Source organism: Aptenodytes forsteri, unplaced genomic scaffold, assembly GCF_000699145.1.
Source record: "Aptenodytes forsteri isolate BGI_AS27 unplaced genomic scaffold, ASM69914v1 Scaffold368, whole genome shotgun sequence".
NCBI lineage: Eukaryota > Metazoa > Chordata > Aves > Sphenisciformes > Spheniscidae > Aptenodytes > Aptenodytes forsteri.
In genome coordinates, this window is record NW_008794884.1 from 322,735 (window position 1) to 335,856 (window position 13,122).

Below are 13,122 nucleotides of genomic sequence, written 5' to 3' on the forward strand. Positions count from 1 at the left end.
GAAGAACTCAAACTAGGACAGAATCTGATGCCTCACTTGATGCCCCCCTCCTGCCCTGTGCTGATTTCCCCAAGCAGAGAAGTCCACCTCGGATGAATATGGATGTGGAGCCTGTCTGGTGCTGGGGAGGCTGGACTGGGACAGTGGAGGGTCTTGCAGCTCTGGAGCCCAAAGCCTGAGGCTGCTCTGTGCAACTCCTAACAGAAAGCTGCTTCCCCTATCCTGGCAGACCTCGCTTTCCTCCCCACAGCTCTTACCAGATTCTTGATCCATTTGTTTGCTTGTCCTTGGGGATCTATGTAGTGAGTCCAACGCTGAGAGAATTGTGTTATTACCCCATTCTCCACAGACAGGGTGTCGTTGGGTAAGCCAGCAATCTAATGGGGGAGAAAAAGCTGTTGGAACACCTGGTAGCACAACACAGCTGGCCAGAGAGAAGCCCTTCCTGCCCTGGCCCCTGCATGGTCCCAGTGTGGTGGATAGGGAATGGTGGTGAGGGTACCTCTAACAGCAGCTGAGCCCAGAGCTGCAGCTCTGCCTGAAGCAGCTGAGCTGGCAGAGTTAGGCTTGGGTGGGCTACAGCTGGGTGGGCTATGTGCTCTAAGCCTGTGGTTTGTAAAGGGGAAGCCTTATGGGTTAAGGCTGATGCCTTCAGAGCTGCTGCTGCTGCCCTGGATGCTGCCAGGTCCTCTCTTGCTCATTGCGCAAGGAGCCCCGGCAGCAATTCCAGCTCTGCAGTGTGGAGGAGCTTGGTTGTTATTGAGCTGTTTGGTTTGGGGTCTGTCCTTTGGTACAGGTGATCCTACTGAGTGGTGAGCTGAGTGTTTTAGCCCTTGCCTGAGGCACCTTCAGGCTAAAGTGTTGGGTTTTTCTTCAACTTGCCTGCCAGGAGCGGATTTCCATTGGGTCTCCAAGGGTGCTGATCAGGTTCGGCTCCTTGGTGTGAGGTATGTTGTTTTCTGACAGCTGCCTCAGCCACTCCTTGCACAGTGCTACGCGGTAGTGTCCCTGCCATGAGAAGCACCATCATAGCCTTTCTTTTAGTTGCAGCTAGTCTGCTGTGAGCATCTAAACTCTCCTGTTTCCATTCAAATGGGACCCTGTGCAGCCTCTGGCACAAACAGAGAGAGATCCAGGAGGGATCTTGCACCCTTTTGCCCTATTCCTTTCTCCCAGCGGATCTGGCCAGCAACAGCAAGAGGCCAGGAGAGCAGAGCAGCTAACCGAGCCCCTCGCAGGGAGCATTGCACACTTACTGTAAAAGGGCCCAGGTAGGCCACAAAGCCAGCTGCAACCAGCATGTCCCCAGTGATGTTGTTGATCTTGTAATCCAGGTTCTCTACAGTGTCCTGCCAGCGCACCTTCTCATCAGCCAGGCTGTTTATGAGCTGTTGGGTAAGTTGCACATGTGAGAGCTGCTGTGTGGTCTAACCCTGTGTCCTGGACCTGCTGTTCTCTGGGTAATGCTGCAGGTGGTCTTGGTGACCAGAGGTTGCAGTGTGGCCCCTGCCATATCCTGAATTCTGTCCCCAGCTTTGAGCACTTAATCCTGGGATTACTGGGCTGCTCTCAGCTGTCCTGGAGACCCATTGCTTGCTGAAGGAAGCTGTGCACAGGAGGACAGCAGCTTTTTTTCATGCCAGTGCCCAGCTAGCTTAGCTTCCCCTGTCCTGTTGCACTGCTGAGATCTGGCCAGGCAGCTTCAACCCAGGATTGTCGTGAGTTGCAGGCACATAGAGGTTTTCACCACTGCGCTCCTTCACCTGACATCAGGTTGTCTCAAGCAAGCAGGCAGAACCCAGCTCTGTTCCTTACCATATCAGCGCGGCCCAGTCTCTGCTGACACTGCTCACACTTCATCTCCAACTCCTTCTTCTTGGCTACGCAGCTCTTGTACTTGGCTTGCAGCATGGCAATGCCACCTTCAACCTCCCTCAGGCGTTCCTTAGCTTCCTCAAGGACCTGCTGAGTGGCACGCAGGTCCTCTTCTGCCTCCCGCCAGGCTTGCTGGGGAGATGCACAAGGGAACAGTGGATATGTTGGGCATGTGGCCAGGCTCTTCTCCAAAAAGCCAGAGACTCAAAAGCAAGAGTTGATTTTCCATAAAAGCACTAGCTGATACTGAGATCCTTCCCTGTGTGATGGACGTTGACCTGCCTAACTCCAGGGGGATCTTCTGCAAGCCCAGGAATAAAAGTAGGAGTGAGGAAGGCATTTCTGCATAGCTCCAAAAAGCCAGGAGCCTATGCCAGCTTACACAAGCTCAGGATGTGGCCCAGTGGTGAACAGAAGGAAAGGTTTCTCTGCTTGCCCCAAAACAATAATAAAGAAATAGCTAGGCTTGGAGAGTATTAAGGCTGAAACACTAGTAAGATGTGGGAATGCTTCTGTAAGTACAATTTCTGCTGAGCCAGGAACTCAGCACTAAGAACAAGGTATCACTTCTGTCCCAGCATATTCTAGGCTGATTTCTTCTACTTTATAACATTAACAGGTTTTGGGGCTTTGGCTCTGCCAAGGCTTGGTCTGAACATTAAGTCCTGACCTGCAGAACATGGCGATTCTCAGCATCTCCTGCAGAAGAGGGATGCTAGTCCTGTGTTCCCTAACGCCTAGAGCAACTGGGTCACGCTGTCTCTTACCCGCTTGGGCTCCACGACCTTGGCCACAAAGTGGTACTTGTGCATGGCACGCACCCACTGGCAGATGGAGGTGCAAGCTTTGGAGACCTTGGAGATGGCAGCTGGCTGAAACTCTTCACTGTCAATGTAGGGCTGGATGGCCCTGATCACAGTGTCCGCAATATTGTCCTGCAAGGAATGGTGGGAGAGAAAGGAGATTGATGATGAAGGTGCCAGAGGTCTGACTGAGGAGGGTCTTAAAGGGCTTTCCCCAGTGGCTGCAGCCTGCCTCAGGACCTGGCAGGGTGGTTAAGGCATCACACTGGAGCAAGGGGAATCAAATTGCTGTGTGTTGAGGCCTAGGAGGCACGGCAGTGGAATTGGGTAAATCCCTTCCCACACCACTTCCATCCAGCTCCTACACGTGGAAAGAGCAGAGGGACAGAAGGGGAGGACCTGTGTGTCTGGGTCCCACTGCCCAAGGCAATGAAGTGCAGCCAGCTGACATGAGGACCTCCAGGCCAAATACATCCTAATCCTCTGTGCTGCTGAAGGGTGTTGCCCACAAAGAACTTTAAGCTGCATTGCTGTGAGAAGGATCTCTGTGAGGCAATACCTGATCCCTGGTCACAGCCTCCCTCTGCCACCACTTACTTACCTTATCATACTTAAACAGGCTGTCTAGGAACTTCCCTGGGTCCTGGAGAAGGCCCCTGCCTGGTTCCCAGTAGTCATCCACCTTGGAGCCTAGCTTTTCTCCTGCCACCCTTTTGGGCTTGATTCCTTTCATAATGCAGACTGCTTCAATCACCATCTTCACACCGAGGGGAGGCCGCTGCATTGCTCGTACCTTCAAAACCCAAATGGAGACAGTAGGTTGGCCTGGTTCTCGGTGAGATAGGGTGCTTATCCCTTAGCTGGCCCAGGGGAGCCTGGGACCAGAGGCAGGACATTTAGAGGATGCAATGCACAGGCAGGAAGAAGGGAGGTATTTGAAGGGAAAGCTGATTATCAGAAAGGGCATGGAGCAAACTATAGGTAGACTGAAAAAGCCTGCCCTGATGCTCTGATAGGTATACCTTATAGGCTGAAGATGTCTTAGCAAAGGAGCTAGATCTGTATGGCCCTGGGGAGGAGGCTGTATGGAAATGGGGCATGGGCAGGCTTTCTCCCTTGCTCTGTAGGCTCTCATTTGTCTTGTACCCCACTATAGCAATGCTGCATCCCATGAGATGGTCTGCAGCACTTGTGGAGGGACTGCTTGATTCTCTCCTCAAGCAGGCAGCTAGGAGTGCTGCTGTGGCATCCTTGAGCTGGCTGTGAGTGTCAGGACCCTTAAAGATGACTCCTGCTTTTTTCCCTTCTAGTGCTGACCATCCTTGCCATGTTCAGCCAGAGATACTCCCAGGCCTTCCCACTGAACACAGTCAACAGAGGGGCAGAGTTTGTGGAGACACTGAGACTGGTCTACCCCCATGCAGATACCCTCTGTGAGAAGGACTTTGACTGGCTCTTTGACTGCCCTCAGACAAAGCAGTTCCTCGAGTGGTTCTGCAGCACCGTGGGTGAGGAGAACGTGTTGAGCCCAGCCGAGGTGGAGGCCTACGATGCCCTGCTGGCTGCAGGCAAGCCCATCCTGGAAGGCGATGCCCTTGAGCAGGCATTGCAGACATGCTGCCAGGTCCTGCAGCTCCCAAGCATGATACCGGATGATGAAGGTCCCTCGCTGGAGGCCCTGCAGCAGGAGCTTCAGGAGTTGAAGGACTACCGTGACCGTCAGCTCTGGCGGCACAGCAAGCTGCAAGTTTGGGCAGCCAACCTGCAGCGGGACCTGAAGTATTTGGAGGAGGAGGAGAAAGTGGTGAAGCAGGACTTGAGGAAGGCTCAGATGGACCTGAAAGTGGAGATATCGCGAACCAGTGCTGTCCTGAGCCAGATCAGCAAGGCTGCAAAGGAGCTGGCAGAGTGGCATGGGGACATGGGGAAAGGCCGGCCACCAGCACTGCTGTGTGAGATGGATCTCGCTCCTTACATGGAGCTAGAACAACAGGCCACTGATGTGATTGAGAGGTTCATCCAGCAGGTCCTACCGGGGAGTGTCCAGGCTCCAGATGCTCAGGGAGCAAGTGCACAGGGGGAGAGCAGCTTGAAGGAAAAGTTGGAGGCTGGGACACAGGTGGACTCAGACTGGGAAATACTGGAAGGAAGAAGAGGAGCTCCTTATCGAGAGTGTGCAAAGACACCATGGGGGGTGGCACCAGCAAGTCAGGGAATACTGGTCCAAGGCTCGAGGGCAGAGATGCTAGCGCAGGGGAGGAATGGGAGAGAGGTGTTGAGCATGGAGGATGTGGAGGAGAGAGATGGCAGCCAGGAAGCCACAGAGAGAATTGACACCAAGCAAACAACAATGCCGAAAAGCCTGGGGACTGATGGAGGTGAGTTACTGGGGGACACAGAGAGCTACTGGAAGGAGCTGAGCCGAATGGAGAAAGCACGTATCTGTGCCCAGAGGGAGGTTATAGTCATGTCAGCAAAAGTGGAAGGCAATTGTGCTGCGCTGGAGTGGGCCCAGAGGACTCTGGAAGCTCTTGAGGAGAACCAGGTAAGGCCAGTGCTCCCATTCCTCCACCATCCTTTGTGGCAGGGTCTGCCTGTGCTGCAGGCAGTCTCTCCTGTTGAATGCTGGAGTGCAGCTGACATGTCAGGAGGGGGTGGCAGAGCCAGGCAGCGCTAGCGGTGTGCCCTGACACCAGCCTGTCTTGTCTTCCCCCTGTACAGCGTGTAGTTGAGGCAGAGCTCCGGAGTCAGGCTGCCATGCTTCAGAAGCAGCTTCATGCCCTGCGCTGTGACATTGCGCAGACCCTGACCCACCAGCTGCCACCCCTGCTGAAGGCAGAGGCCTGCCTCTCTTGCCTGCCCATCCTGCAGAGGCAGCTCAGCCTGGAAGGTGCCCATCTGCAGTGCATTGCCAGGAGGCAGGAGGAGGCGGCTGCGTGGCTGGCAAACCAGCACAGCCGCCTGAATCTGCTGGAGCTCCAGCTGAAACGGGAGAGAAAGGAGCTGGACCAGAAGGCTGCTCGGCTAGGGGAGATGGAAAGTGCTATGAGGGAAGCCCAGACCAGGCTGCGGGAGCAGCAGGACTACTTCAAAGATGCCAACTGCTCACAGAAGGGTTGTCCACGCACATGGATAGACCCCAAAGACCTCTCTGCTGTACGGTAAGGGCCTGTGTGTGTGTGCATGAGGAACAAACTAGGTGTGGAGGAGGTGGCATGGGAATGGGAGAGGCATGCAGTAGACCCAAGCTACCAGGGAGTCTAGCAGTGCTCTGCTGCCAGTGCAGAGCCGCTCTGACTCCACAGTGGTGTGAAATTCCCTAGAAGATGGCATCTGTTTCTTCCTGGCTGGCTAGGGCTGATGCAGCAAAGCATGGGCTTGGAGAAGGGAATGAGTACGGAGAACAGAGGTTTTCCTAGGATATGAAGGTGGAGAGTGTAGAGGCAAGTCTTCAGCCACAGAGAAGGAGAGCTGGGCCAGAAGGAAGCACAAGCTGCTTGGAGCGAGAGTTTTCTCTGGTTGGGTGTCCTGCACCGACAGGGGCTTCTCAGTCCTCCCTGCACAGCTCTGGAGTAGCTGGTGCTGGTGTCTGCCAGCAAGGAGTCCCTGACTGGCTCTTGAGCCAGCCTGGTCCTTTATGGTGTTCTTCCCAGACCTCCAGGACATGGGCTGCTCACCAGGAGTGGCTGTCCTCTCATTGTTGCCCCACAGCTGCTTGCATCCCAGTCCCACAGCGCGCAACATCCCCTGAGTCCTGTTCTTCCTCAGCGCTGGCACACTGCTCACGCCTCTAGCTGTCCCCTCTTGCAGGCTCTGGGACATGCTGATGGGGCATGATCGGGAGGAGCAGCTCTTCCACAGCTATAAGGCCATAGCAGCTCAGTGCTCCCAGTTGGTTCAGGACCAGAGGGTGCTGGAAGCACAGCTGGCAGCTCCTATGTCCCAGCTCCCTGCCCTGGAGTCCTCCACAGAGGTGCTCTACCGGCTGCTGTACAACAGCTCCAACCAGCTGCAGCTCTCCTCTCCGGTAAGCAAGCACTGCTGCTCCACTAGGCCTTGCTGGGTGGCACAGGGCTGTGAGTCAGAGTCCTCTGTGCTATCCTCCCTGGGTGCAGGGGCGAGAACTTACTGCCTCTCAGCACACAGAGGGAGAGGAGGTCAGCCTGAGCTTTGTCTTATCCCAAAAGCTATCCAGTGAGGCAGTGGCTGGCTGAGGGATGAAGGTGATTCTCACTGTTTCACATGTGCTGTTAAGGATAGAGATTGGGGTACCTTAGCCAAGGTGGCCCAGTAAGCTACCTCTGTTCCTTGGACTGGATGTATTTGGAGGCCAGAGCCAGGTGGGTAGTTTGTTTATGGTGGGCTGAGCTGTTCCATAGGTGAGAGGAAATCCCCCCTCTTTCAGCATGTTCACATGCGTTTGGACTCTGCCCCTCAGGAGATCACCGAGGTGATGCAGGAACTGATCACCAAGCAGGACAACCTCTATGAAATGCTGACAGACCTCCTGAGTGACTTGAATGCCAAGCGCAGATCTCTGGAGAGCCCTATCCTGCAGACAGAGCGCAACCTTTACGTGCATTTTTACTGCAATGAGGATCGGCTGAGAGAGGTGGTGGAGGAGCTGGAGAAGCAGGTGTCAGCTTCCTCCAAGAGACCACTGATGGAACTGCCCTATGCAAAGGAGTAGGTCAAAGGGATGCTCGCTTGCTCCCTGTCATAGAAGTGGTGTCCTCTTTTGGTTGGACTGGGTCATTAATCCTGGACTGGGAGAGAACTCTGGTGGTCCTGGCTCCAGTGATGGGTTACTTGGGTCATGGCCCAGCAGCTGGGCTTAAAAGAAGCGGGGAGGCTATTCCTTAAATGAAGTTTCCCTAAGCTGGTGGGTGGGTTAGACGATGTGTAAGAAACTGATGCATCTTGTGAGTTGGCATTGGAAGCCTTGTATAGACAGGAGACTTTCCATGCCAACTCTACAAGAGGATGGGTGCTGGGGGCAAGTGGACTGACACTGTCTGTGTCTTTCTCCACCTTCTGGGGAAAGGAGTTTGCATGTTTTGTGGGGAATAAAAAGGTCTGTTATTCACAATTGCAGAGCAATAAGCCTGTCCCTCCCCTCCACAGCTGTTACACCCTGTGCGGTGAAATCTTGTACTTGCTGAGTTTGCTCTCTTGGCTATGGGCTGTGACACTCGCCAGGCTCAGAATCACCCTCCTTTCTCTGACTGTCCTATTTCAAGCCAGTATTCCTTGAAGTCAGCTCACCAGCCACTGACTCTTCTTCTCTGCCTGTGGTGGATACCCTTTCAAAAGAGCCTGCTGGTTCAGCGTACTGCTAGATCTGTCCCTGTGCTGTGCAGTCAATACTCAGGGTTACATTGTGGTACAGCCTGCTGCCTACCCCCATGGACAGGCACCATGGAGTGAGCCCTCCTCAACACCCTCTCTGGCACAAGTTGGAAACAACATGTAGGAACACCCAGGAGCCGGTTGCTGCCTCTCTGCCCTTCAAAACTCTTTGCTTCTGAAGGAGTGAAACTGAGAAGCTGCATGGGCAGCTGCCCAGACTGTGAGCCCAGGGGGATGGATGGAGATGCTGGAAAAGGCCGGGGATACTGCAAGCCTATAGAAGGGGAATTGCTGCAAAGTGAGAGGCTGTCCAGGACCAGACCCAGCTCTGCCACCCTCCCCCTCAACCCAGTTACCTCTGTAACATCACTTTTGTTGAGGTTCCTCAGGCTGGCAAGAGCAGCGTCCAGGGCTGGAAGGGCTTCAGCCAAGTCCTTCTGAGCATCATCTGCAATGGCTTGGGCTGTCTGAGCTTTCACTTTGGCCTTCATCTCCTCAGCCTGCACAGCACTTCTTGTTTCTTCAGCCACAGCTGTGTCCACCTGCGACACCAGAGGCAGCTTCAGAAGCATGCTGGAGCCAGAGCACCCCTTTGGCTTGGCTCAGCACTCCAGGTAAGGATCACAGCTGTCCTGGCAGGTCATGTGTTTTCTTCCAGCAGAGACATGCTGGGGCCTAGCTGCTGGAGGGGATCCCCTTCCTGCATCAGAGTGGCAGGAGGTTTCTGTCAGCCTGTAGAGATCATCCACAAGCTCCAGCTCTGGCTGTGCCTGGAATTGTGTTAGTCCTGCAGGAATTAGCTGCTCTACCCATTTTTCCTATTGGCACAGGGAGAGGGTTGCATAGGGATGTAAATGCGTAGGGAGATGGAGGAATAAGAAGATATGCTGAGGGTTTTGTTTCTAAAACTGTCACTTCTGCCTACCCCCAGCATTAAAACACTACCAGGAGGTGTAAAGGGAATGTCGAATATAGCCAAATCTTTATCTGCTATGTGGGAACATGAGAGATTGCAGACTCTTTCCCCTTTGCATGCAGAGCTGTATGATGTTAATGTCTCTGTTCCCTCTGTCTCAGTCTGACCATCCCACAGTAGGAGATGGGCAGGGAGGAACACAAGGAGGAGGGAAGGTAGTGACAGCCAACACAGGACAGTTCCCTCTTCTGCAGTGGCATGAGTGACTGTGTGTGATGATCCCTGAGGTCTGGGCTAGCAGGGGCAGGCTGCAGCTGGATCAGCTCCCTGGGGGTGGGATGTGGGGTAATGATCCCTTTCAGCAACAACAGTCTGGGCTTAGAACTGTTCAGGCCACCTGAGGATTGTGTTAGTAGTGTTGCTGGTCTGTGCTTGCAAGGATCTAAACCAGTGAGGAAAGGGAGCTGGTAGCTTGGCTGACCGACACCTGGGTTGTGGTTTCAGACAGGGGCATGTGAGCCATCGCTTCTGCTAGCAACTGGCTGGTGGGTTGTGACTGGCCCCCACCAACATCACAGCAGGGACCCCAGCAGAAGGCCATTCTCGCTAGCAGTGCTGCTCTGCATAAATGCCTGCTGTGCTAATCTGAGGTCTTTTTACTGTCAGATCAAGTAGGATTTGTACAACCCCCGCAAAGCCTCCCCAAGCGCTGTGTCCAGTCTGAGCAGCCAGACTTGGAAAATGCAGGGCTGTCCAGCAGCAGTACCTGCAGTTGCTCCATGGTTGCCAGTGTGTCCTTGGCTGCGTGTGCCAGGAGAGGGCGGGTGGACTCCAGCTCCTCCTGCATCCTTGCTACATCCTCTGCTGTTTGCAGGAGCTGTGGGAGCAAAGCAGAGTGAGAGCACAGGCAGCAGCCACAGAAAACCCCAGGAAAGGGCTGTGCTGCCCTGGTGGGTGCTCCCTGCCCAGTGTCAGGCTGTACAAAGCAGGTCTTGCCCTGGTCCCTGCTTAAGTAACAGTCTGGCACTGTGGTGTGCTTATAAACAGTAGTGCCAGTAGTCCCCTGATTGGGGACCATCATTCTTTTAGAGCTGTAACAGACTCAGACCTTCAGAAAGACTGGCCCTGGCAGAAGGCATAGTTCTCATTTGCTTCAGCATGAGTTTTCTCCTATTACACAGGAGATGTGTAGGGCATCTCACTGCATCTCTGCAGCTACAAATATGCTGCTCAGCAGGTAAGGGGGGGGGGGGGGAAAACCCCCCGGGGGGAGGAGGGATGGGAGGGGGGGGGGGGGCAAAGCTCTCCTGGGTGTGAGGTATGAACCTTGTCCAGGCCACTTTTCATCCTGTTCTTGGCTGTCTTCAGCTCCTGTTTCTTCTTTCCAATCAGGGAACTGAAGATGCTAAGGAACTCGAGGTAGCTCTTGGGAGTGACATAATTGTGTCTGGCCAGCTCTGCCAGGTACACTTGGCACTTCTTTGCCACGCTCTGATGGATTTCTACACATACTTGAATCTACAAGGAGAAAGGAAAGAAACAATCTTATTCAGTACTGAACATGTGGTAGGCAAGTCTATGCGACGCCCACAGAGAGCACAAGGGGCTTACAAAGAACCTAAGTATACAGTCACAGCAGAGCTTATATATGCGTGTGGGCTTCAACACCATATGGAGGGTGAGAAATGGACACGCCCATTTCAAGGCACACAGAAGCTAGCCAGTTCTGTATTTGAATGACCCTGCCATAAAACATTTCTGCTACAGTGTAGGACCTTTCTGCAGGTGTGTCCTGCATCCATTGTCTATGTGTATCTAGAAACATGGCACATTAAGCATACAGGAGCTGTGTGTTGTGTGGCACCTACCATCCCATCAACATCTTCAGTACTGGCACCAAGATGTGGGATCTCATGCAAGAAGGAGGAGGCAACACACTGCAGGGCTTCAGCAGGCCACTCATTAAACCAGTTGATGGTACAGCAGTTCACAAGAGAGGGAAACTGTCTTAAGCGTGCACGGAAGACTTCTCCGATAGGGCTGAGGGAAAGACATGCAGAAAAGAGATGTTACAACTAGCTATAGATACAAGGATAAAGTAGCTTTCCTACTTCCCTAGAACCATCCTGAACTCTTACAGAGTAAGAAGGAAGGGAATATACCCAAGGAAGGAGGGAAATAGGGAATGAAAGTTCAGGCAGCGAGCCGCATGTCCTAAGGTGCATGTCACAGCTCACTCCTTGGAAATCCTGGGTATGTTCTGGAAGTATTAAGATGGTAGTGGGGTGATGTTTTCTGGGTCCCTCCCTAGGGAGAACACTTAAGGGGTAAGGAATAAATGTGACCCGAAGTCTATTTCAAGCAGGTGAGTGCACAGATCGCATCACCAGACCAAAATCACGGCCTCAATTCTTCCACTTGTACTTACACTGAGAATGCCCTGTACCTTCTGGCAGCCTTCCTGCAAGCAAGCAAGCTGCTCATGGACTATGCACTAGATTCATGAGGCAACATGGTGCAACTGAGCCCCAAATTCAAACAAAACATTTTTATAACAAACAGCTCAATGGTGCATGAAGGAGGAGGAAGCTTGTGTTTAATCTGGATCACATATAAGCATATTCTTAAACTTTCACAAACTTCATCTTGAAACCAGCAAAGTGTAAAAAAAAAAAAAAAGTATCTGGTCCTATGGGAAGGTGGTATGCAAACCTTATTCCTCCTCCAAGGTCAGGGGCTTGGAAACAAAGGTCCCATGACAAAGTGATGCAAGGCAAAGGAGGGAATAATTAACATTGACAGCATGGAGTTCTACGTCTGAACTGTACCTCATGCACAGGACCATGTGGATATTGCTGCGAATCCGTCCTGTGTATGCAGCCATCAAATTGGCCTTGGTGGGCTGCTGCCCTAGATCTCGAACAACAGGCTTCATAGCCATCATGATCTGCTCTAGATCATCGGGGCTGTAAATGTTGGGAACGTCACCTGAGTTGAGCAGGTTGTTGATATCCTCAAGGAAGGATTCATTTTTAATCTAAGTAGATGATAAGGGGGAAAAAAAAAAAAGCAGTTTCCTAAGTCATAAGACAGTCATGTCTCCACATGCCATGTAGATCACTTCTGGATAAATATAGCCCTCAGCCTTTGTTATAAGAAATCATTTCTATCATCGCTCGGCTCTAGTAAAGCATGCTCTGACCCTTGTCCAGCATTTCCAATTGAACAGCCACGTTCAGCTATTTCAGGGGTGGGGGTATGTGTCTGAAAACAAGCCTCCTTCTGCCCATTCACTGTCTCCTTACAGACAAATTGTGCTCAGGGCCTTGCTCCGTGCCTCACAGTGACTCTGTAACCAGACCCCAGACCCCAGGTTGCCCTAGGTCTTCGTTCTTCCAGCACAGAACACTTCACTATTAAGATAAAGCTCATCGATGTGGGAGACAGAGTAATTGTAGGGATGTGTCACAGTCTGTGGGACGATCTCCCTCCAGAGCTACACTCACCTCTCCACCTTTGCTAAATCAGAAATACACAGCATCCACCTACTTGACTAAATGCACCCTCCCATGCCCCCCTTCTCTCACTTATGCGTCTCACTGCAGGGAAAAGGATGCAGGAACAAGCAGCATTTGACAGATGCTCATCTCACTGCTTAGGGCACTGCCAGAAAGGACTTGGTTCCTATGATAATGAAGGCAGTAAAAAACCCTATGGGGAACATAACCATGAATTCCAGAAGTTGGCCTAGCCATTAGCAAGCTACAGTTTACAGTAACAAGCCAACATTATCCTGTGGAACCACCAGGCATAAGGCCCTAAATCTACTGGTATCTTTCTTTGAAAAGAAAGACAATGATGTTGCTTAGGACTTCTAATATCAGCGGTCAGCGTAGTGCTTAGCTTCAGGCAGCTGTGTCTAAAATCTTTGATCCCACCAAACCCTTGGATGGAGTTGAAAGAGGCTTTCTTGAGCAACAAGAATCAGCCCACTCACACACAGCTCTGCAGCCTCTCTAGCAACAAATGCACCACTTCTTGTATCCCTGGGGCTTTTTTATAAGATGATGAAGATGGGTTACTTAAGAAATACAAGTTGTGCCTGGTTTGTATCAACCTCCTCAATCCTCTTTAGGGGGATTTATTGAGCTTAGAGATGTGTTTCTGACTCCTTTCGAG

At 52.4% G+C, this 13,122-nt stretch overlaps 1 protein-coding gene across 1 annotated transcript in view; it reads right to left on the minus strand.

Moving 5' to 3' along the window:
* Nucleotides 1-13,122, minus strand: part of DNAH1 (dynein axonemal heavy chain 1) — a 75,875-nt gene that overhangs the window by 13,351 nt on the left and 49,402 nt on the right. The window contains exons 49-59 of the mRNA XM_019470881.1: nucleotides 11,772-11,980; nucleotides 10,812-10,983; nucleotides 10,270-10,461; nucleotides 9,710-9,820; nucleotides 8,384-8,569; nucleotides 3,280-3,471; nucleotides 2,643-2,810; nucleotides 1,816-2,007; nucleotides 1,257-1,388; nucleotides 883-1,008; nucleotides 258-377 (exon numbers count right to left, since the gene is read on the minus strand). Of these exons, the coding sequence (XP_019326426.1) occupies nucleotides 258-377; nucleotides 883-1,008; nucleotides 1,257-1,388; nucleotides 1,816-2,007; nucleotides 2,643-2,810; nucleotides 3,280-3,471; nucleotides 8,384-8,569; nucleotides 9,710-9,820; nucleotides 10,270-10,461; nucleotides 10,812-10,983; nucleotides 11,772-11,980 (1,800 nt within the window). The remainder of the gene's footprint in view (nucleotides 1-257; nucleotides 378-882; nucleotides 1,009-1,256; nucleotides 1,389-1,815; nucleotides 2,008-2,642; nucleotides 2,811-3,279; nucleotides 3,472-8,383; nucleotides 8,570-9,709; nucleotides 9,821-10,269; nucleotides 10,462-10,811; nucleotides 10,984-11,771; nucleotides 11,981-13,122) is intronic.